The 25,193-nt window shown below is 40.8% G+C and overlaps 1 protein-coding gene across 4 annotated transcripts in view; it reads left to right on the forward strand.

Moving 5' to 3' along the window:
- The window catches only part of LOC106610766 (phosphatase and actin regulator 2), a 71,799-nt gene that overhangs the window by 22,187 nt on the left and 24,419 nt on the right, over window positions 1-25,193 (forward strand). The window contains exon 1 of one of the 4 annotated variants that reach the window (XM_014210330.2): window positions 9,186-9,456. The exons of the other annotated variants lie outside the window; for them this stretch is intronic. Coding sequence (XP_014065805.2) covers window positions 9,411-9,456 — 46 coding nt within the window. The 5' untranslated portion in view covers window positions 9,186-9,410. Of the gene's footprint in view, window positions 1-9,185; window positions 9,457-25,193 lie in introns of those variants that run through there. 4 annotated transcript variants of the gene reach the window in all.

Here is a 25,193-nt window from a genome sequence, read left to right on the forward strand (position 1 = left end):
TCAGTCTGTATTTAGTCAATGCCATTTGATATGTTTAATTGTTTGCCACACTATGTGAATGTCCTAACATTTCACTGTGTATTAACTCATGTCATAACTCCTGTTCAAATACACTTTGTAGTGGAGAAATTGGACTGACACGGAGGGCTAGGTACATGGATCTCCCAGACAGTAATATAAGTCAAGTTCACCTGTGATAATACTGCAGTATTGATCTATGATGTGATGTATAGAAAGATAAGATACAAAGCCATATGTCATGACTTTGTGATTCTGTTATAGGTACAGTATGTATATTTCTTTACATATGATTTCATATGGTCCAGGTGGATTCTTAATAGTAGATTGTCAAATCAAATCAAATTGTATTAGCCACATGCGCCGAATGCAATAGGTGTAGACCTTACAGTGAAATGCTTACTTACGAGCTTACGATATATACAGGGGGGTGCCGGTACAGAGTCAATGTGCGGGGACACCTATTAGTTGAGGTAGTATGTACATGTAGGTAGAGTTAATTAAAGTGACTATGCATAGATGACAACAGACAGTGGCAGTGGTGTGGAGAGGGGAGGGGGCAATGCAAATAGTCTGGGTAGCCATTTGACTAGATGTGTTCTTAGATTGTGTTCTTCAATCTGTGTTTTACAATGCAAAACAGAATGTCTACATGGTATCATATGAGTCAGGTTGTCCACATTTGCATAGCCTCAGACCACAGTGATTCAGCAGTGTCGTTGTGTTGTAGAAAACCCTAATGCTCCACAAGGCTAAAGTCATTTACAGTGATTCAGCAGTGTCGTTGTGTTGTAGAAAACCCTAATGCTCCACAAGGCTAAAGTCATTTACAGTGATTCAGCAGTGTCGTTGTGTTGTAGAAAACCCTAATGCTCCACAAGGCTAAAGTCATTTACAGTGATTCAGCAGTGTCGTTGTGTTGTAGAAAACCCTAATGCTCCACAAGGCTAAAGTCATTTACAGTGATTCAGCAGTGTCGCTGTGTTGTAGAAAACCATACAGTGATTGATAGGATCTGCTGACACATTTGTTCATTTCACAAAACTGATTTCTCAACTTCCCTGTGGAATTACTTTATTCTGTCCCAACCAACCCCAACCCTCAATGGAGGGAAATGTGATACTACTTCCATTGGGGAATTAACCAATGCAGTCTTACAAGTGTTATTTTGTCTAGTCTTATGTTGTCCTTTCAATTGAACTTGTAATTGAAACAGCTTTAGTACAGCGTGACAGCATATGAAGTAACAGACCAGTCTGGGTTTAGTACAGAGTGACAGCATATGAAGTAACAGACCAGTCTGGGTTTAGTACAGAGTGACAGCATATGAAGTAACAGACCAGTCTGGGTTTAGTACAGAGTGACAGCATATGAAGTAACAGACCAGTCTGGGTTTAGTACAGTGTGACAGCATATGAAGTAACAGACCAGTCTGGGTTTAGTACAGAGTGACAGCATATGAAGTAACAGACCAGTCTGGGTTTAGTACAGAGTGACAGAATATGAAGTAACAGACCAGTCTGGGTTTAGTACAGTGTGACAGCATATGAAGTAACAGACCAGTCTGGGTTTAGTACAGAGTGACAGCATATGAAGTAACAGACCAGTCTGGGTTTAGTAATGAGTGACAGCATATGAAGTAACAGACCAGTCTGGGTTTAGTACAGAGTGACAGCATATGAAGTAACAGACCAGTCTGGGTTTAGTACAGTGTGACAGCATATGAAGTAACAGACCAGTCTGGGTTTAGTACAGTGTGACAGCATATGAAGTAACAGACCAGTCTCAGTCCAAACAGTGCAACGGGCCAAAGTAACTGTAAGAATCGTGAAAATCAATGACACTAAGCCGACGGTTTTGAGCCAATCCACATCTTTAATGTACAACACATCAATAAGCTTAGCAGCATGTCTGAACAAAAACAATTGGATTCCAATTGAGGAAAATCAGATCTGTCATTTGCTACAGATAGTGGTAGTGATTTTTCAATGAAGACAAACAATCCGACATCGTCATGGTTTATTTTGATGTGGATGAGCAATGGGTGGGTAGACCTCTGTCTCTGGCTGTCTGCTGCTGCTCTCCTCTCTTTCATATTGAACCTTTATGTGATCATTAGCCCCAATGTCTCTGCACTGTGAAATATACTGCTCAAAAAAATAAAGGGAACACTTAAACAACACATCCTAGATCTGAATGAAAGAAATAATCTTATTAAATACTTTTTTCTTTACATAGTTGAATGTGCTGACAACAAAATCACACAAAAATAATCAATGGAAATCCAATTTATCAACCCATGGAGGTCTGGATTTGGAGTCACACTCAAAATTAAAGTGGAAAACAACACTACAGGCTGATCCAACTTTGATGTAATGTCCTTAAAACAAGTCAAAATGAGGCTCAGTAGTGTGTGTGGCCTCCACGTGCCTGTATCACCTCCCTACAATGCCTGGGCATGCTCCTGATGAGGTGACGGATGGTCTCCTGAGGGATCTCCTCCCAGACCTGGACTAAAGCATCCGCCAACTCCTGGACAGTCTGTGGTGCAATGTGGCATTGGTGGATGGAGCGAGACATGATGTCCCAGATGTGCTCAATTGGATTCAGGTCTGGGGAACGGGCGGGCCGGTCCATAGCATCAATGCCTTCCTCTTGCAGGAACTGCTGACACACTCCAGCCACATGAGGTCTAGCATTGTCTTGCATTAGGAGGAACCCAGGGCCAACCGCACCAGCATATGGTCTCACAAGGGGTCTGAGGATCTCATCTCGGTACCTAATGGTAGTCAGGCTACCTCTGGCGAGCACATGGAGGGCTGTGCGGCCCCCCAAAGAAATGCCACCCCACACCATGACTGACCCACCGCCAAACCGGTCATGCTGGAGGATGTTGCAGGCAGCAGAACGTTCTCCACGGCGTCTCCAGACTCTGTCACGTCTGTCACATGTGCTCAGTGTGAACCTGCTTTCATCTGTGAAGCACAGGGCGCCAGTGGCGAATTTGCCAATCTTGGTGTTCTCTGGCAAATCCCAAACGTCCTGCACGGTGTTGGGCTGTAAGCACAACCCCCACCTGTGGACGTCGGGCCCTCATAGCACCCTCATGGAGTCTGTTTCTGACCGTTTGAGCAGACACATGCACATTTGTGGCCTGCTGGATGTCATTTTGCAGGGCTCTGGCAGTGCTTCTCCTGCTCCTCCTTGCACAAAGGAGGAGGTAGCGGTCCTGTTGCTGGGTTGTTGCCCTCCTACGGCCTCCTCCACATCTCCTGATGTACTGGCCTGTCTCCTGGTAGCACCTCCATGCTCTGGACACTACGCTGACAGACACAGCAAACCTTCTTGCCACAGCTCGCATTGATGTGCCATCCTGGATGAGCTGCACTACCTGAGCCACTTGTGTGGGTAGTAGACTCCGTCTCATGCTACCACTAGAGTGAAAGCACCGCCAGCATTCAAAAGTGACCAAAACATCAGCCAGGAAGCATAGGAACTGAGAAGTGGTCTGTGGTCCCCACCTGCAGAACCACTCCTTTATTGGGGGTGTCTTGCTAATTGCCTATAATTTCCACCTGTTGTCTATTCCATTTGCACAACAGCATGTGAAATGTATTGTCAATCAGTGTTGCTTCCTAAGTGGACAGTTTGATTTCACAGAAGTGTGATTGACTTGGAGTTACCTTGTGTTGTTTAAGTGTTCCCTTTATTTTTTTGAGCAGTATATAATGCTCTCGATTTTCTCTGCAATGAGCTATTTTTAAACAGCCTAGATTTCAAAATAAGAGCCATCCAGACCAGGGAAAATAAGCTACTTACTGACAGGATGACGCATTGATTTGTATACAGTACATACAAGATTTCAGTGTAGGAAATGAAGTGGTCCAGTAATGAGAGATACCTGTTATCCAAACAAAGTAACAAAGTAACTGATATCAGTTTCAATAATAGTTTGCTTGTGGAGAAGGTCAAATCTAATCTGTGTATAAAGTAACCCTTTCTGATATGTCAATGTTTTCTCAACATACTGTACCATACCATACATACAGTATTTGTATGTAATCACGTTTGATTTGTGTATGTAAAATTATATGAAACGTTGAAGTTGCAACATACTTTGAATTATCCCACATTAATGGTGAGACAATTCAAACTATGGTGCAAATTGCACATCCAAAACATACAGTTGTTTCAATTTTATGACATTTAAAAGAAATTGTGTTTCATGTACAACTACCATCAAGTCTCTACCACTGGAATGAGGAAGGAGGACATGCTTGCACCTCTCTGTCTCATATTATGATAGGCATTGTAACGGCCGTCGTCAGAATCAGACCAAGGTGCAGCGGAGGATGTGTTCATCATTAGAGTTTTAATGAAAAAGAGAACACTACAAAAATAAACAAAAGACGACAGCAAAACAGTCCTGTCAGGATTAACTCTACACAACAGAAACACTAGACAGAAACAATTACCCACCCCATGCTCCTTATGTGTGACTCCCAATCAGCAACAACGAACTTCAGCTGTGCCTGATTGGGAGCCACACACGGCCCAAAACAAAGAAATACAAAAACATAGAAAAAGGAACATAGAACGCCCACCCAATGTAACACCCTGGCCTAACCAAAATAAAGAACAAAAATGTTGTTATGAAAATATTCACCTTATTGTAGACTACATCATAGACAAAGTATGATACTCTCTACTCTACAATACAGATTAGAACTATGGTTTTACTGTCATTTTAGACAGATACAGTCTAGGTAATATAAAACACAGTTTACCAACACTTTGGAACTCACCTCGAAGTTTGAGGTTAATAAGGAAATCATCTAAAAAGAGGAAGAACTAAGAAGCACCACATAAACAATAATTACCTTGGATTTTTGCTGAGATTGCTGGTTAATCATTTATGACTCTTTCCCTTTTTCCTCCATTTGGACATCCTGTTACCTTTTTGATCAATGAGTGGGGTATACTGTAACAACATAAATACATATATCCATTAGTCAATGAGTGAGGTATACTGTAACAACATAAATACATATATCCATTAGTCAATGAGTGGGGTATACTGTAACAACATAAATATATATATCAATTAGTCAATGAGTGAGGTATACTGTAACAACATAAAGACATACAGTACCAGTCAAAAGTGTGGACACCCCTACTCATTCCAGGGTTTTTCTTTATTTTTACTATTTTCTACATTGCAGAATAATATTGAAGATATCAAAACTATGAAATAACACATATGGAATCATGTAGTAACCAAAAAAAGTTGTTACGGGCGTCGTATAGAGGAGACCAAAGCGCAGCGTGTAGAGTGCTCATCGTTATATATTTTAATGGAAACGAACACTAGACAAAATAACAAAATGAGAGCCAACAGTTCCGTCAGGTTTACAAACTAAACAGAAAGCAACTACCCACAAAAACAAAGGGAAAAACAGGCAGCCTAAGTATGGCTTCCAATCAGAGACAACGATAGACAGCTGCCTCTGATTGGAAACCATACCCGGCCAAAACATAGAAAACAAAACATAGAATGCCCACCCACCTATCACACCCTGACCTAACTAAACAGAGAAAACACAGCTCTCCTAGGTCAGAGCGTGACAAAAGTGTTAAACAAATATATTTTAGATTTGAGATACTTCAAAGTAGCCACCCTTGGCCTTGATGACAGCTTTGCACACTCTTGGCATTCTTTCAAGCAGCTTCATGAGGAATGCTTTTCCAACAGGCTGTGGTCCAACTCATCCCAAACCATTTCAATTGGGTTGAGGTTGGTTGATTGTGGAGGCCAGGTCATCTGATGCAGCACTCCATCACTCTCCTTCTTGGTCAAATAGCTCTTACACACCCTGGAGGTGTGTTTTGGGTCATTGTCCTGTTGAGAAATAAATGATAGTCCCACTAAGCGCAAACCAGATGGGATGACGTATCGCTGCAGAATGCTGTGGTAGCCATGCTGGTTAAGTGTGCCTTGAATTCTAAATAACTCACAGACAGTGTCACCAGCAAAGCACCCCCATACCATCACAACTCCTCCTCCATGCTTCACGGTGGGAACCACACATGTGGAGATCATCCATTCACCTACTCTGCGTCTCACAAAGACACGGCGGTTGGAAAAATCTCAAATTTGGATTCATCAGACCAAAGGACAGATTTACACTGAATGAATGTCCATTGCTCGTGTTTCTTGGCCCAAACAAGCCTCTTCTTCTTACTGGTCTCTTTTAGTAGTGGTTTCTTTGCAGCAATTTGACCATGAAGGCCTGATTCACGCAGTCTCTTCTGAACAGTTGATGTTGAGATGTGTCTGTTACTTGAACTCTGTGAAGCATTTATTTGGCCGCAATTTCTGAGAATGGTAACTCTAATGAACTAATCCTCTGCAGCAGATGTAACTCTGGGTCTTCCTTTCCTGTGGCGGTCCTCATGAGAGCCAGTTTCATTATAGCGCTTGATGGTTTTTGCGACTGCACTTGAAGAAATGTTCAAAGTTTTAGAAATGTTCCGTATTGACTGACCTTCATGTCTTAAAGTAATGATGGACTTCATTTCTCTTTGCTTATTTGAGTTGTTCTTGCCATAATATGGACTTGGTCTTTTACCAAATAGGGCTATCTTCTGTATAACACCCCTACCTTTTCACAACACAACTGATTGGCTCAAATGCATTAAGAAGGAAAGAAATTCCACAAATTAATTTTTAACAAGGCACACCTGTTAATTGAAATGCATTCCAGGTGACTACTTCATGAAGCTGTTTGAGAGAATGCAAAGAGTGTGCAAAGCTGTCATCAAGGCAAAGGGTGGCTACTTTGAAGAATCTCAAATATAAAATATATTTTGATTTGTTTAACACTTTTTTTGTTACTACATGATTCCGTATGTGTTATTTCATAGTTTTAATGTCTTCACTATTATTCTACACTGTATAAAATAGTAAAACTAAAGAAAAACCCTTGAACGAGTCGGTGTATCCAAACTTTTGACTGGTACTATATATATATATATTTTATATTTAACTAGGCAAGTCAGTTAAGAACAAATTCTTATTTTCAATGACAGCCTAGGATTAGTGGGTTAACTGCATTGTTCAGGGGAAAAATGACAGAGTTGTACTTTGTCAGCTCGGGGATTCGAATTTGCAACCTTTCGGTTACTAGCTCAACGCTCTAACCACTAGGCTACCCTGCCACCCTGTATATCTGTTATCCATTTCCCTTCCTACTACTGGGCCTTCTTCGTAATGAATAACTAGGATTATACTGAGTAGTAATTGATACTAGAATAGAATAGTGATTAGGCCATACAGAACTACCTTTCACGTATTGAAACAATATACATTTTGTATGGATTATAACCTAGTATTTAAAGTATTTACCTAGTGATTTGTAAAAGTAGGCTATGTGTTGCCAACATCTCCTATCAATACATTAAGGAACTGAAGGAAGGCACAGGGGATAAGTAGTGAGGCTGTCTGGGGGATCAGTGTATTAGCATTGATAAATTCATAGGGCAGTATTTGGGTTCTTGTGGAGAGGTTGAGTGGTAGAGGATCTAGTCTGCCATATGCACTTAGACTGCTCTTTGGTTATAGTCGTTAGTGATATCCTCCCTATGCCACGGCAGGCTTTCATCTCAAGAGCAATGTGCCACTTTACTTAAAGCTGACTGGCAATGCTTTACTTGTTAGATGCATTTATGAGCCTTGATTCATGTTTGATAATATAAGGCTAATGTTATGTTTCTCTATGTACTTTGGAACATTTTGGTAAGACTTTTCTTAAAGATTTAGCCTTTTACTTAAAGATTTGTCCATACCTTTTTGCCGTTAAATTGATCGATGGTATGGTTTCTAGAATATCCTTGTTGACAGAATGTTCATTGAACAGTAGATGTCAGCCTTGCACCTAAACCAAACAGTCTGCAAAGGTCAATGGATTTTTACAACCTCTCTCAGATACTCTATTTATCAACTCACCGTAGACCCTACTGTGTACATACATTCATGTCATTAATCATGATTATAATGATCCCTCTTGTCAACATTACAATAGTTATTTAATTGAGCTTCTATATATAGTAGTTTGCACATTACAATGTATCTACACTCACAGTTTCCCTATATGTACAATGGCAATGCTCTTACTCAACGTGTAGGCTGTAATCAGTGTGTGCGACAGTGCTGGATGGTTTAGTATATCCATGTTTTGGTATGTGAAAGTATTTTATTTCCTGATAACACACATCCCACAGCTAGAGTGTCAGCTGAGCCCCTGCCATAGGGCCCCTGTGAGTACTATGACATCAGAATGGTATCGCCCATGTCAAAAGCTGGAGTTCACTGCAACTGAGATACGCTCAGGGGTTGAGCCTCATGTCTCGAAAGGAAATAGAGCCAGCCATCTTTGGTGTATTTTTAAGTGGTGTGAACAAGCTCAGGGCTGGTGATCTTTTAGTTTAGTATTAGCATTTACGGCCAAAGTAACAGCATATGCTCATTGTACAGTGCTGCCTTTGTGTGCTGTAATAACAGAGATACTGTAGACAGTTTAGGAGGACGGTTTAGGAGGTGGGAGGACGAGGAGATGGGCTATGGTGAGGCGTTCACAGTGTAGCTGCCTGTGACACAATGCTCAGGGAGGGTCTGGAGGCAGGAGAGGGCTGGTTTCTGTCAGCTCTGGGCAGGAATTGGAGAGCCTTCCTGAGACCATATAACTCACTCAGGGCTTTGTTCTTCTTCTCAGGAAACCGTAGCTTAAGAGGAACAATTCAGATGGCTGTAACAGTGTAAGAAAGTTTTGCAGGTAGCCATAATATGTAGATTTAAGATTTCCATTGGCCAAATATAGTATTGAACTAACTTTCTATTCAGTTTTCAAAGACCTGTTTGAAGATTTGTGTTGATTTTATATGTATTACTAAGTTACTAAAACTATGCCATGATTATTTGGATTTTAGAAATTGATGTTTGCAAACATCAAACTGCCATGAATTTCAAGATCTTGAACACTGGAATGATATTGTGGTGTCAGTAACTCTGTGTTAGGAAAATGTCTCTATACTGTATGGATGAAATCCTGGCATCTACATCTCAGTTGTAGGCTGTTGGGGAGGTAGGCTACAGAGACTTCCTCCCTAGACCTCTGACGGGTAGTAGACTAATCTGCATAAAGGAATGACAGGCATTCTTGAGCTGAATCAGTGAGACCCAGCGGTTTTTTCAAGAGTTTTATCCCAACAATTGTCCACTGCCTGAAGTAGGTGAAATGAACTTTAGGATTAGGCGATGGCTACGATTTTGTGGTGAAAAAAAAAGTTCCTCGGGGACCGCGTGATTGTTGCTTTTTCGGTCAATTGAAGACAGCATGGGCCAGACGTCTGTCTCTACCTTGTCTCAAAATGCGAGCGGTGGTGAGTCTGCTTTCCTCGTTCAAGCGCGTACCGCTATCTTATTGTTTAGGAAGTCGATGTCTGACAATTTTCACTCGTTATATTATTTTTTCTAACTTTATCCCTATTGAAATGTAGCTTTTCAACAAGTTTGAGTTGGTTTGCCGGAAAGGATCTGTCTTATTTTCCATCACTCCAATGTGCTCGTGTATATGCTGCTACATCATTGCAGCTGATTCTGAATGCATGTACATGTAACAAGCTGCTGGAAGTAATTGTCTTCCATCAGGCGAAACGAAAGTAACATTTACTTTTACAAGAATCGGATACTTTGTATCACTAACTGTTACGTTATGGTCATCAGTGATGGACTCAACAATTACTAATATTTGAACCCTGTTTAATATAGACACAACTAAATGACAATGCAAACTGGAAGACATGCAAAACATTGATTGTTTGTTCAATAGTGAACTAACCCTAACCCGTAAAGAATCGAGTACAACACAGCTCTGGCTCGGGGGACGTACGGGTTCTACTCGATTTTTTACGGCGCAATAACAGTTCACTATTGAACAAATAATGAATGTTTTGTACTTCAATCTGGCCCGCGAGACAAAAAATAAAAAATAAAAAAAATATAATCAAACCCGGGTCTGTAGTGACACCTCAAGCACTGCATTAAAGTGCCTTAGACCGCTGCGCCACTCGGGAGGGCCCTGCAAACTGATTTTAACAAATAATTGGTCATCCAAAAAATGTGGCCTTCTGTTGAATTTCACAATCCCGATGGGTCCCCTTGAGCCAAAATTTTGCCCACCCCTGGGCTATAGCGCTATCAACTACATATTCAATGGAAGAGATACTGATCAGCACATCTGTTGTCTTTTCAAAAGAGAGCAGGGACATATAGGTTTGGTGAACAAGCTAGCCTACACAATAAGTAACCTAATCTTGACTGAGACCTAAGAGCTTAAGCCTTAAGGTTTTAGCTCAGTGGGATAACACAGTAGTCTTGCCAACAACCTGGGTTCAAAACCCAGTTGGTCACACATGCCCAAGCAAACAGACATTACTGTATTGATGTCAAAGTTAGTATGTGAGTGGTGTTGAATAATGGTCTGTATTGGCACAGTCAATGCAGTGGGAGGTGTTCAACAGGTTGGATCAGGGATGCAACTTCTGTAGCATACAAAGCTTACTTAAAGGCCCAGTGCAATCAGAAATGTGATTTGCCTGTGTTTTTATATGTATGCCTCCTGAGGTTGAAGAGGCGCTGTTGCGCCTTCTTCACCACACTGTCTGTGTGGGTGGCCCATTTCAGATTGTCTGTGATGTGTACGCCAAGGAACTTAAAACCTCTTACATCTAGGCGTTCCACTAACGGAACCCCGTTCCGCCAGCAGAACCCCTAGCCAACAGCCAATGGGATAGCATGGCGCGAAATACAAAAATAACTAAAATACCACAATTCAATTTTCTCAAACATACGACTATTTTACACCATTTGAAAGATAAACCTCTCCTGAATCCAACCACGTTGTCCGATTTCAAAAAGACTTTACAGCGAAAGCAAAACATTAGATTATGTTAGGAGAGTACATAGACCAAAATAACCACACAGCCTTTTTCCAAGCAAGCATATATGTCAATAAAACCCAAAACACAGCTAAATGAAGCACTAACCTTTGATGATCTTCATCAGATGACACTCCTAGGACATTATGTTATACAATACATGTATGTTTTGTTTAATCAAGTTCATATTTATATCCAAAAACAGCTTTTTACATTGGCGTGTGATGTTCAGAAAATGTATTCCCACCAAACACCTCCGGTGAATTTACAAAAATACTCATCATAAACGTTGACAAAATACATAACAATTATTTTAAGAACTATAGATACGGAACTCCTTTATGCAATCGCTGTGTCAGATTTTAAAATAGCTTTTCGGCGAAAGCACATTTTGCAATATTCTGTGTACATAGCTCGCCATCACGGCGAGCTATTCAGACACCCGCCAAGTTCGGGGCAACCTAAACTCAGAATTAGTATTAGAAATATTGTGTTACCTTTGCTGATCTTTGTCAGAATGCACTCCCAGGACTGCTACTTCCACAATAAATGTTGTTTTTGTTCGAAATAATCCATAGTTATGTCCAAATACCTCTGTTTTGTTTGTGTGTTCAGGTCACTATCCAAAGGGTAACGCGCGAGCGCAATTCGAGACACAAAAAGTCAAAATGTTCCATTACCGTACTTAGAAGCATGTCAAACGCTGTTTAACCTCTTTAGGGTCGGCGGGACGAAATCGTCCCACCTACTCAACAGCCAGTTGAATCCCGTGGCGCGTTATTCAAATACCTTAGAAGTGCTATTACTTCAATTTCTCAAACATATGACTATTTTACACCATTTTAAAGACAAGACTCTCGTTAATCTAACCACACTGTCCAATTTCAAAAAGGCTTTACAACGAAAGCAAAACATTAGATTATGTCAGCAGAGTACCCAGCCAGAAATAATCAGACACCCATTTTTCAAGCTAGCATATAATGTCACATAAACCCAAACCACAGCTAAATGCAGCACTAACCTTTGATGATCTTCATCAGATGACAACCCTAGGACATTATGTTATACAATACATGCATGTTTTGTTCAATCAAGTTCATATTTATATAAAAAACCAGCTTTTTACATTAGCATGTGACGTTCAGAACTAGCATACCCCCCGCAAACTTCCGGTGAATTTACTAAATTACTCACGATAAACGTTCACAAAAAACACAACAATTATTTTAAGAATTATAGACACAGAACTCCTCTATGCACTCGCTATGTCCGATTTTAAAATAGCTTTTCGGTGAAAGCACATTTTGCAATATTCTCAGTAGATAGCCCGGCATCACAGGGCTAGCTATTTAGACACCCAACAAGTTTAGCACTCACCAAAATCAGATTTACTATAAGAAAAATGTTAATACCTTTGCTGTCTTCGTCAGAATGCACTCCCAGGACTTCTACTTCAATAACAAATGTTGGTTTGGTTCAAAATAATCCATAGTTAGTGTTCAAATATCCTCTGTTTTGTTCGTGCGTTCAAGACACTATCCGAATGGTAAAGAAGGGTGACGCGCACGACGCATTTCGTGACAAAAAAATTCTAAATATTCCATTACCGTACTTCGAAGCATGTCAACCGCTGTTTAAAATCAATTTTTATGCAATTTTTCTCGTAAAAAAGCGATAATATTCCGATCGGGAATCTGTGTTTAGGTTCAAAGACGAAAGAAAATAAAAACATGGGGTCGACTCGTGCACGCGCCTCAGCCCATTGTCCTCTGATAGAGCACTTGCCAAAAGCGCTAATGTGTTTCAGCCTGGGGCTGGAATTACATCATTCAGCTTTTTCCCGCCTTCTGAGAGCCTATGGGAGCTGTAGGAAGTGTCACGTTACAGCAAAGATCCTCAGTCTTCAATAAACAGAGTCAAGAAGCTCAAGGAATGGTCAGAGAGGGCACTTCCTGTACAGAATCTTCTCAGGTTTTTGCCTGCCATATGAGTTCTGTTATACTCACAGACACCATTCAAACAGTTTTAGAAACTTTTGGGTGTTTTCTATCCAAAGCCAACAATTATATGCATATTCTAGTTTCTGGGCAGTAGTAATAACCAGATTAAATCGGGTATGTTTTTTATCCGGCCGTGTAAATACTGCCCCCTACCCCCAACAGGTTAAAATACATTTTGATGGTATTTTTAATGTGAAATTGCGATAATATTCCAACCGGACAATAGTGTTTTCATTCAAGGAGGAAAAGAAAAAACAGAGTGCTCACGGGAACGCACATATCCAATCTCTTTGTCCTCAGGCAGACCACTCAGTAACTGAGCTCCTATACTCTGCCCAGAGACAGGAGAAGGCTCAATCCACTTTCTGAAGGCTTTAGACAGCCAATGGAAGCCTTAGAAAGTGCAATGTAACAGCACAGATACTGTAGTTTCGAAAGGGACTAGAAAGAAGAACTACATTTCTCAGATCCTACACTTGCTGGTTGACTTTTTCTCAGGTTTTTGCCTGCCATATGAGTTTTGTTATACTCACAGACACCATTCAAAAAGTTTTAGAAATAGTGTTTTCTATCCAAAGTGGTAACCAGTTTAAATCGGGTACATTTTTTCATCCGGCTGTGAAAATACTGCCCCCTATCCATATCAGGTTAAAACTTTCTACCTTATCTACTGCTGTTACTTTGATGTGGCGGAGCGTAGCCTAGTGGTTAGAGTGTTGGACTAGTAACTGAAAGGTTTCAAGTTCAAATCCCTCAGCTGACAAGGGACAAATATGTTGTTCTGCCCCTGAACAACAACATTGTTCTTAGGCTGTCATTGAAAAGAATGTGTTTTTAACTGACTTGCCTAGTTGAATAAAGGTAAAAACAAAATGGGAATATGGGGTTGCTCTCTCTTCTATTTCCTGAAGTTCATAATCATCTCTGTTTTGATGAGGTTGTTTTCCTGACACCACACTCCGAGTGCCATCACCTCCTCCCTGTAGGCTGTCTCGTCGTTGTTGGTAATCAACCCCACTACTGTTGTGTCGTCTGCAAACTTGATGATTGAGTTGGAGTCGTTCATGGCCATGCAGTTGTAGGTGAACAGGGAGTACAGGACGGGGCTGAGCACCCAACCTTGTGGGGCCCCAGTGTTGAGGGTCAGCGAAGTGGAGATGTTGTTTCCTACCTTCACCACCTGGGGGCGGCCTGTCAGAAAGTTCAGGACCCAATTGCACAGGGCGAGGTTGAGACCCAGGGCCTCCAGCTTGATGATGAGCTTGGAGGGTACTATGGTATTGAATCACAGTAAGGTACTTAATTGTTACCCAGAAATTATTTGATATTGAGATAAAAATGGCTGCATTGAACCTTTAACATTAACATTACTAACAAGTTAATGCATGTCTGACTTTTCAATTCTCCAGGGCCTAAATAAGCTGTGCAGCCACATTGGGGCTCCCGAGTGGCGAAGCGGTCTAAGGCACTGCATCTCAGTGCTAGAGGCATCACTACAGACCCTGGTTCTATTCCAGGCAGTATCACAACTGGCTGTGATTGGGAGTCCCATAGTGCGATGCACAATTGGCCCAGCGTTGTCTGGGTTAGAGTTTGGCAGGGGTAGGCCATCATTGTAAATAAGACATTGTTCTTAACTGACTTGCCTAGTTAAATAAAACATAACCTAAGGTGTTATAGTTATGAGTTTACCTTGCAAGGCATGTATTCTCTTTAACAAAATTGTTCTCTCCCTCTTCCCTCCTATAAGCAATCATAGTCCATCATTTTCACTATTCGTAATAACAATGTCAGCTTTTCACATGTTTTGTCAATTACACAAAATGTGAGAAAATTATTACATGTCAAATAGCATGGGATCGTAAAATACCTTGGCGTTTAAGTGCGTAAGCCATCCAAAGTGACTGGATAAACCCTCCCCAGTGGCTTCAACTGAGGAAACCTCTCCTTATTTCCCCTTGACCAAATGTTTTTCTTGTTGCCCGTGGCACATAAAGAAAGACAATGGGAAAAACATCTGGTGAGCAAACAGCATGGCTGATCGCATTTAAAGCAAACAGATGGATGTGAATGAATGCTTTTTGATTTGGTGTGTAGTTTCATCATATGTTATTCGGCTACTTGAAGTTCTGTTTTCGAAGGCCCAAACAGTATTAGTGTTTTTGGTTATGAGACTCCTTTCTAATGACCTCATCACAGAACTAGAATCCCATCAGTATGAGTCACAGCCTGGAGTTGACAAAAAGGGTTTACTAAACTGTATGTAAGTGCATCAGTAAACACATAGGAGCAGACATGTGATTTGACCCTCCTAACGTAGCATTGTGGAAGTAGCAATTTCATACTATTCATGATTTCTCTGTACTACATCTGTGATGTTTATTTTGGCTGATTCTCTAGATACCTCATAAACATTAATTATCACCCTGACTGAGGCATGCTGGTCCTTTTTTGAAAGTCCTATAGGCCTGTTGTTTTCTCTGAAATGTCTTGATTGTTGCCTCATTACAGCTGAAACTGATATAGAACTACTGATGACATTTAAGTCATCTCAAATCTTAGATGGATTCTGTATAGTCCCAGTCATTCATTTGTCTATGGCTGAAATTTACACAGACAGCCCAATTCCAATCATTTTTTTCAGTAATTGGTCTTTTGACCAGTCAGATCAGTTATTTTGCCAATAATTGGGCAAAAGATCGGAATTGGGCTCCCTGTGTAAACGCAGCCATAGACAAATGTGGTGGAGCGGGTCGAGAGTTTCAAGTTCCTTGGTGTCCACATCACCAACAAACTATCATGATCAAAACACACCAACACAGTCATGAAGAGGGCATGACAACATCTTTTCCCCCTCAGGAGACTGAAAAGATTTGGCATGGGTCCCCAGATCCTCAAAAGGTTCTACAGCTGCACCATCTATTCTAGAGCATCCTGACAGGTTGCATCACCGCCTGGTATGGCAACTGCTCGGCATCCGACCATAAGGCACTACTGAGGGTAGTGCGTACGGCACAGTACATCACTGGGGCCAAGCTTCCTGCCATCCACAAACTACAGTGGCTTGCGAAAGTATTCACCCCCTTGGCATTTTTCCTATTTTGTTGCCTTACAACCTGGAATTAAAATGGATTTTGGGGGGGTTTGTATCATTTGATTTACACAACATGCCTACCACTTTGAAGATGGAAAATATTTTTTATTGTGAAACAAACAAGAAATAAGACAAAAAAACAGAAAACTAGTCGTGCATAACTATTCACCCCCACAAAAGCAATACTTTGTAGAGACACCTTTTGCAGCAATTACAGCTGCAAGTCTCCTGGGGTATGTCTCTATAAGCTTGGCACATCTAGCCACTGGGATTTTTGGCCATTCTTCAAGGCAAAACTGCCCCAGCTCCTTCAAGTTGGATGGGTTCCCGCTTGTGTACAGCAATCTAAGCCACAGATTCTTAATTGGATTGAGGTCTGGGCTTTGACTAGGCCATTCCAAGACATTTAAATGTTTCCCCTTAAACCACTCGAGTGTTGCTTTAGCAGTATGCTTCGGGTCATTGTCCTGCCGGAAGGTGAACCTCCGTCCCAGTCTCAAATCTCTGGAAGACTGAAACAGGTTTCCCTCAAGAATTTCCCTGTATTTAGCGCCATCCATCATTCCTTCAATTCTGACCAGTTTCCCAGTCCCTGCCGATGAAAAACATCCCCACAATATGATGCTGCCACCACTATGCTTCACTGTGGGGATGGTGCTCTCGGGGTGATGGGAGGTGTTAGGTTTGAGCCAGACATAGCGTTTTCCTTAATGGCCAAAAAGCTACATTTTAGTCTCACCTGACCAGAGTTCCTTCTTCCATATGTTTGGGGAGTCTCCCACATGCCTTTTGGCGAACCCCAAACATGTTCGATTCTTTTTTTCTAGCCACTCTTCCATAAAGCCCAGCTCTGTGGAGTGGACGGCTTAAAGTGGTCCTATGGACAGATACTCTAACCTCTGCTGTGGAGCTTTGCAGCTTCTTCAGGGTTATCTTTGGTCTCTTTGTTGCCTCTCTGGTTAATGCCCTCCTTGCCTGGTCCGTGAGTTTTGGTGGGCGGCCCTCTCTTGGCAGGTTTGTTGTGGTGCCATATTCTTTCAATTTTTTAATAATGGATTTAATGATGCTCCGTGGGATGTTCAAAGTTTCAGGTATTTTTTTATAACCAACCCTGATCTGTACTCCACAACTTTGTCCCTGACCTGTTTGGAGAGCTCCTTGGTCTTCTTGGTGCCCCTTGCTTAGTGGTGTGGCAGACTCTGGGGCTTTCAGAACAGGTGTATATCTACTGAGATCATGTGACAGATCATGTGACACTTAGATTGCACACAGGTGGACTTTATTTAACTAATTATGTGACTTCTGAAGGTAATTGGTTGCACCAGATCATATTTATCGGCTTCATAGCAAAGGGGCTGTATACATTTGCACGCACCACTTTTCTGTTTTTAACTTTTTAGAATTTTTCCATTTAATTTCAATTTTTTTAATTTCCTTTCACTTCACCAATTTGGACTATTTTGTGTATGTCCATTATATGAAATCCAAATAAAAATCCATTTAAATTACAGGTTCTAATGCAGCAAAATAGGAAAAATGCCAAGGGGGTGAATACTTTTGCAAGGCACTGTATATACTAGGTAGTATATACCTAGTATATACAGGTATATACTACCTATATACAGGTATATACTACCCCCCCCCTAACCTGTACCCTCGCACATTGACTTGGTACCGGTACCCCCTGTATATAGCCTCGTTATTGTTATTTTATTGTGTTACTTTTAATTGTATTTTTTACTTTAGTTTATTTTGTAAAGACTTTCTTAACTCTTTTTCTTGAACTGCATTGTTGGTTAAGGTGTCGTAAGTAAGCATTTCACGACAAGGTCTACACCTGTTGTATTCGGCGCATGTGACAAAGAACATTTGATTGATTTGATTTGATGTATGACTGGGGCTATACAGAGGTGCCATTTTCTGTGACTTTCATTTCATTATGGCTCCAAGCCATTCTCCTTGGGCAATGTAAGAGCTGAGGACTATTCACTTTTTCTCTGCATCTGTGTCCCTAAACCATTTTCTCCCCTGGCCAGCAGCTGTTTGAATTATTGTTGTCCTGCAATACGTTGTTTGATACTGTGTGTGAGTTATACCTCCACCTCAATCATGAAGCTGCTGCCTGGACTATAACAGAGATTAACGCTGCACAAATTTTAGGCTTTGTATACTGAATGTGCTAGCAGATCCACATGACAACAAATCATTTATTATGTTGTTCTCCTAGCAGATGGGCATTTCGCTGTATATGGCCTAGATGTTTGTGCTGTCAGTGCAGTCTCAATCATTGTTTGGTTGGTTTAGCGCCATCAATTAATTCACAACACAATCCAAGCAAAAATTGAGAAGGGCTACTGTTTCCTCTGTCAATTAAGTTAACTTGTCTAAGAATGGAAGACAGGTGACATGACAGTTGTGACAGCGGAATGCCCATCTACTAGGAGAACAACACTATTAATGATTTGATGTCATGTGGATATAGAGCTCTGTCCTAAATCAGTTATTCCTAATAGTCAACCTCTGTAACACTCCACTAAGCAGCAACAAGTGAAGCCGTTGTCCATTTTCTCCCAGGCAGTTCTAGTCTTTTTATTGAAGAGTCTAATGGTGATAATTGTGAGCATTACAGAATTTCCTGCCATTAACCACACAAAGAACCTGCTGTAACGTTCCCATTGTTCTTAGTTTATATCAATCTGGAAATGAAACCATGGGATCGGAAGTTTGGAGTGCAGCTGGCCCCTCATGGGCCACACCTCTTTCATATTTGTTTGTTAGCTTGATTAATTGAGGCTACATGTGATAACTGCGGAAGGACATTATGTGTCCTTCTATAGGTTTAACCCAAAATGCCCCAAACAGTTTGGGATTGTTTTTGGTAGCTGTTTGGAGTATTGAGTGTCATTCTGGGTAATTAGTAGGACCTGATTAACAACTACTTCAGTGTCCACTGTTTTGTCCCTCCCTTATGCTAGAGAAAAATATATTTCTAATAATATCTCTAATAAAACTTTGAATCAGAAATGAACATTCACTTAAAATTCCATGTCAGAATTGAGGAGCAAAGTGTGATAGGAAAGTATTAACTGATCTACTGTAGTGGTGTATGACATGTTCCTACACTATTCAATGCCATCTGCAATGATATATATATATAGTTATCTGTTTTTATATAGCTAATCAGTTTTTATATGGGTAGGATGTTTAGACTTGGAACTGGAGCTCTGTTGGAAAGATGATTAGAAATTGGAAATGATATGTCGCCTGTGTAAACACAATTTGGGCTATAAAGCTGCCTGATGGCTTTAAATGTTGTTTTCATTGCAATGACATAACAAGGTATTATTAGCCTTAGAATGATGGACAATTATGTCGTGCTCAAATCAAAACCCTGCGCTCGAACAGAGTCACAAAAGCTAGTTAGACTATAACAAGCTTAGCTGAAATGGAGGTGTTAGCTCAAGCTGTTGGAAATCACACTTGCCGCTTGCTGTACTTCTCTTCACATTGAAACACTTGCCATATATAACCACTGGCTGAGACATAATGATTATTTCTTTAGCTTGTTACCGCTCATTTGTTCACTCAAAATGTCATGCAGACATGATACCATTCAGACCCATCAAATACATCTGTCTTCGATTCTACTCTATATACATTTCTTTTTCTGTCATTTATCAGACGCTCTTATCCAGAGCAACTAGGGTTAAGTGACTTGCTCAAGGGCACATCAACAGATTTTTCAGCTGGGTGATTCAAACCACCAACCTTTCAGGTACTGACCCAACACTCTTAACCGCTAGGCTACCTGCCAGATGTATTCTACTAGGTTCTATAGATGTGTTCTACAAGGTTCTGCTCTATAGACATATTCTACTCTATAGATGTATTCTACTAGGTTCTATTCTATAGATCTATTCTACTAGGTTCTACTCTATAGATGTATGCTACTAGGTTGTACTCTAAAGATCTATACTACTAGGTTCTACTCTATAGATGTATTCTACTAGGTTCTATTCTATAGATCTATTCTACTAGGTTCTACTCTATAGTTGCTTAGTGGTGTTGCAGACTCTGGGGCCTTTCAGAACAGGTGTATATATACTGAGATCATGTGACAGATCATGTGACACTTAGATTGCACACAGGTGGACTTTATTTAACTAATTATTTGACTTCTGAAGGTAATTGGTTGCACCAGAAAATATTTAGGGTCTTCATAGCAAAGGGGCTGTATACATATGCATGCACCACTTTTCAGTTTTTAATTATTTGTAATTTTTTCATTTCATTTACATTTTTTCAATTTCCTTTCACTTCACCAATTTGGACTATTTTGTGTATGTCCATTATATGAAATCCAAATAAAAATACATTTAAATTACAGGTTGTAATGAAACAAAATAGGAAAAAACGCCAAGGGGGTGAATATTTTTGAAAGACACTGTATACTACTAGGTTATACTCTACAGAGGTATACTATTAGGTTCTACTCTATAGCTCTATACTACTAGGTTGTACTCTGCACACACGGTACATAGATTTTTCTGTTGTGTTATTGACTGTACGTTTGTTTATGTGTAACTCTGTGTTGTTGTTTTTGTCGCACTGCTTTGCTTTATCTTGGCCAGGTCACAGTTGTAAATGAGAACTTGTTCTCAACTGCCCTACCTGGTTAAATAAAAAATAAATATATAAAATATATACTACTAAGTTGTACTCTATAGATGTATACTACTAGGTTCTACTCTATAGATGTATACTACTAGGTTGTACTGTATAGATGTATACTACTAGGTTGTACTCTATAGATGTATACTCTAAGGTTGTGTGTGACTTTGAATGAACGGAGTGAACAAGGATGATCTGATCAATTGAAATGCCATTATCTTTATGCTTGTCTTTTCCTTGTGACTGTTCCTCACCTCCTTACCTTGAACTAAATTATGTTTTAGTTCAAGGTAAAGTCATATTGAAAGAAATAAGGTCACATTTTACAGCCTAGGAATCTGAAAGCAACCTAGATCAGCAGTGGGTTGTTTACATAGAGATATATAGAGGACTCTAGTGCCCAACTGACAGATTTAGCATGGGCAGGGCCATTGAGGACTGTCACCATTTTAAAGTAGTCAACTGGATGGGACTTCCAATGGGTTAAGGAAGGATCACATAATTCCATCCAGGTCACCAGGAGTCAGCCAATGAATTATAATCATGAGCAAACATTCCAAAACTGCAATTGGCAGTAAATCATCAATCTTGGCATTATACCTGTTCAAACAACACACTCCAGGAGGCAGTATACAACCTTTCAGTTTGTTTACCAACTCATAGAAGTAGTAGAATAAGAAAATGGACTACTTCAAAATGGAGATGGCCTCATTGGCACTGCCCTTGCTCTCACAGACACCATAATGGGACGGATACAATGTTGCATCCTCTAACTATCTCTATGGTTGTTTACAGGCAGGTGAATTGACTGCTCACTAGATCTTGGGGGAGTGTCCTTGGGAGGGAATGTGGGTGTGTTCCTCTCAGACTGGTGTGGAGGAGTGCTGCTTAGTCTCCATGTCTGACCCCTCACACAGCATAGAACCACTAATGAAATCTATCATAAGGTGACTGTCACAAGGTTCCTGGTAATGACGTTGTTGGTGATAAGATACCCTAGAGGGGTATACAACAAAGCAGAATCAATGAGTTAGCCAGCTAACTCTGGTAAACAACCAGAAATAACCACTTCTTTTCTGGTTCATTTAGAATGCTAATCTTAGAGATGTGTTTTTGGTTGTTGAGTCAAGTAGCTCATGTCCATTTTAAGCTTATCATTCTAAAAAAATAAAAGTTATTTCTGAATATTTTGGCAAATAAGCTGGCTAACTCATTGATCCTGGTTTGTAGTATTCCCCTCTGGTCTCTCATGATCTCTGGAGAGCCAAACCTCCCGAGGTAATAATGTTAACCTATATGGCCTTTTTTGATGCTCAAGTTGTCACCTTCAGAAATCAACCTTTGAACCTACTTTCTGCTTTTGAAAACTTGAGAACAATTTACTTACAGGCATCATCATTTTGCACTGAACAACAGTGAACAGCACTGAACAGCAAATCAACAATGAAGTGTAAAGTAATACAGAGACGTTGGTGTGCTGTAAGTACCATGGCTTGAATTTTTGACACTTCCTGTTTCTCAAGCACATTTTTTACACTGTCTTGTTGATGTTTCCTTTGTGTGAATGGGAACCTCCCATGTTTTGCTGTGTCAATGGGAACCTCTCATGTTTTGCTGTGTAAATGGGAACCTTCCATGTTTTGCTGTGTAAATGGGAACCTCCCATGTTTTGCTGTGTCAATGGGAACCGCCCATGTTTTGCTGTGTCAATGGGAACCGCCCATGTTTTGCTGTGTAAATGGGAATCGCCCATGTTTTGCTGTGTCAATGGGAACCTCTCATGTTTTGCTGTCAATGGGAACCGCCCATGTTTTGCTGTGTAAATGGGAATTGCCCATGTTTCTTGGTTTTGCTGTATCAATGGGAACTCCCATGTTTTGCTGTGTCAATGGGAACCTCTCATGTTTTGCTGTGTAAATGGGAACCTTCCATGTTTTGCTGTGTAAATGGGAACCTCCCATGTTTTGCTGTGTCAATGGGAACCGCCCATGTTTTGCTGTGTCAATGGGAACCGCCCATGTTTTGCTGTGTAAATGGGAATCGCCCATGTTTTGCTGTGTCAATGGGAACCTCTCATGTTTTGCTGTCAATGGGAACCGCCCATGTTTTGCTGTGTAAATGGGAATTGCCCATGTTTTGCTGTCAAAGGGAACCTCCCATGTTTTGCTGTATCAATGGGAACTTCCATGTTTTCCTGTGTCAATGGGAACCTCCCATGTGTTGCTCTTGTGTTTCCTTTATTTGGACAGGCCTTCATCCACTTCCCCTCCACCAGACAGAGACCCACGGTTTCATATACATTAGTTCTGCTTATTTACAGCTACTTGGACATTTAATTGAACTGAACTTGCATTGTTCTCGAGATGGTCTGGGATTCTATCCCACGATGTGTTCAAACACCCCATTTATTCTTTCATTCAGTCTAAATGAATCAGCTGTAGGGTATTAACAGTCCTGAACAAGGATCTGCTCTTTCAGCAATCAAAACAAACATCAAACAAACTGTAATACTAATAATACATTGCATTTGTAGAGCGTTTTTCACTTACAGGCGGAAATTGCAAAGATATTTACATTTAGAGCAACCATTTTTAGAAAAAAACTTTATTAAAATGGCAAAAAAAACATTAGGCGAGAAATTAAAAGATAGCTACTGGCCTACAGTAGTACTATACAAGATACATTAAATAATACAGGAGGCAACAAGGACAAAATAATAGACCTTGAAACTAACGGACATGACCAACAGACAACACAACGTAGATCACATGAAGCTAAAGCCAGTTTGAAGAAGTGATTCTTGAGTTCCAGTGCCGTAGAATGTGTCTTTGGGACTGCAAGGAGACTGGATTGAACATGAAGACTGTTTGCGGCTGAGGAGTTCACTGAGGTATTAGGGACCAGAGGCACTGAGGGTTTTTGAAGACTAACAGGAAGATGTTGAAGTTGATTCTAGATGAGTAGCCAGTGGAGAGAGACTAGAATGGGGGTGATGTGGGCAGATCTCTGGGTTCCTGCGAGGACCCTGGCAGCGCTGTTCTGCACAAGACGCAGCCTGTGCATGCTTTTTGAGGGGAGACCACCAAGGAGGGTATTGCAGTTGAGTCGGAAGGTGAAGAAGGAATTCACCCGTTTTTCCAGATCAAATTTGGAAAGAACAGGACGGGGCCGGGTGATGTTTCTCAGGTAAAATACTATTTATTTGCGGTCAGAGAAAGTGAGGGAGGGGTCCAGTAACAATCCAAGGTTGGAGACGGAGGAGGAGAGTGGGATGGAGTGGCTGCCAAGGTTAAGGGTGGTGAAGGAACTGGTTGTGGTGTGATGGTGTGGGCAGATGAGGACTGCTTCTGCTTTAGTGTTGTTGAGTTGTAGGAAGTTGTCTTCCAGGCCTTGATGTCATCCAGACAGTTACTGAGGGTGTTTCTGAAGGATATGGAGTCCGGGGTTGTTTTATGTAGACACAGTGCATTCTGAAAGTATTCAGACCCCTTGACTTTTTCCACATTTTGTTACGTTACAGCCTCATTCTAAAATGGATTAAAAAAATAATAATCCTCATCAATCCACACATACAATACCCATAATGACAGAGCAAAAACAGGTTTTTAGAAAATGTTGCGCATTTATAATAAAAAAATGAAATATAACATTTACATAAGTATTCAGACCCTTTACTCAATACTTTGCTGAAGCCCCTTTGGCAGTGATTACAGTCCTGAGTTCTTGGATATGTCGTGACAAGCTTGGCCCACCTGTATTTGGGGAGTTTCTCCCATTCTTTTCTGCAGATCCTCTCAAGCTCTGTCAGGCTGGATGGGGAGCGTCGCTGCACAGCTATTTTAAGGTCTCTCCAGAGATGTTCGATCAGGTTCAAGTCCGGGCTATGGCTGGGCTACTCAAGGACATTCAGAGACTTGTCCCAAAGCCACTCCTGCGTTGTCTTGACTGTGTGCATAGGGTTGTTGTCCTGTTGGAAGGTGAACCTTCACCCCAGTCTGAGGTACAAAACTGAAAACAAGAAGCAGACCAAACTTATTGAATCTTAAAAACCTGCTGCATGTAAAATATTGTGTGATATAGCTTGGAAAATAAATACATGTGACTCTGGACGATAATGATGTTTGTTTCCAGCATTAGGGCTGTTTTCCTAGAGAAGTTAAATCTGCTTTGTGTTTTGTTCCTTTGCCACGATACTAAAATGTATCGCGATACAGGTATCGTCCTGGTCCTAGCTGTTTCTCTACTCTGGTTAGGCCTGAAACCGGATTGGAAATTCTCAGTCTGAGTTTACACAGGTGATGATTGCACTTCTTGTGGTGTTAATTTTTTTGAAGAAGTAGGTGGAGAATCTTCTGCAGTCCTCTGTGGCAGTCCTCTGTGGTAGGCCTCTGTGGCAGTCCTCTGTGGCAGTCCTC

The sequence above is a fragment of the Salmo salar genome, chromosome ssa01 (genome assembly GCF_905237065.1).
Source record: "Salmo salar chromosome ssa01, Ssal_v3.1, whole genome shotgun sequence".
Taxonomy (NCBI): Eukaryota; Metazoa; Chordata; class Actinopteri; order Salmoniformes; family Salmonidae; genus Salmo; species Salmo salar.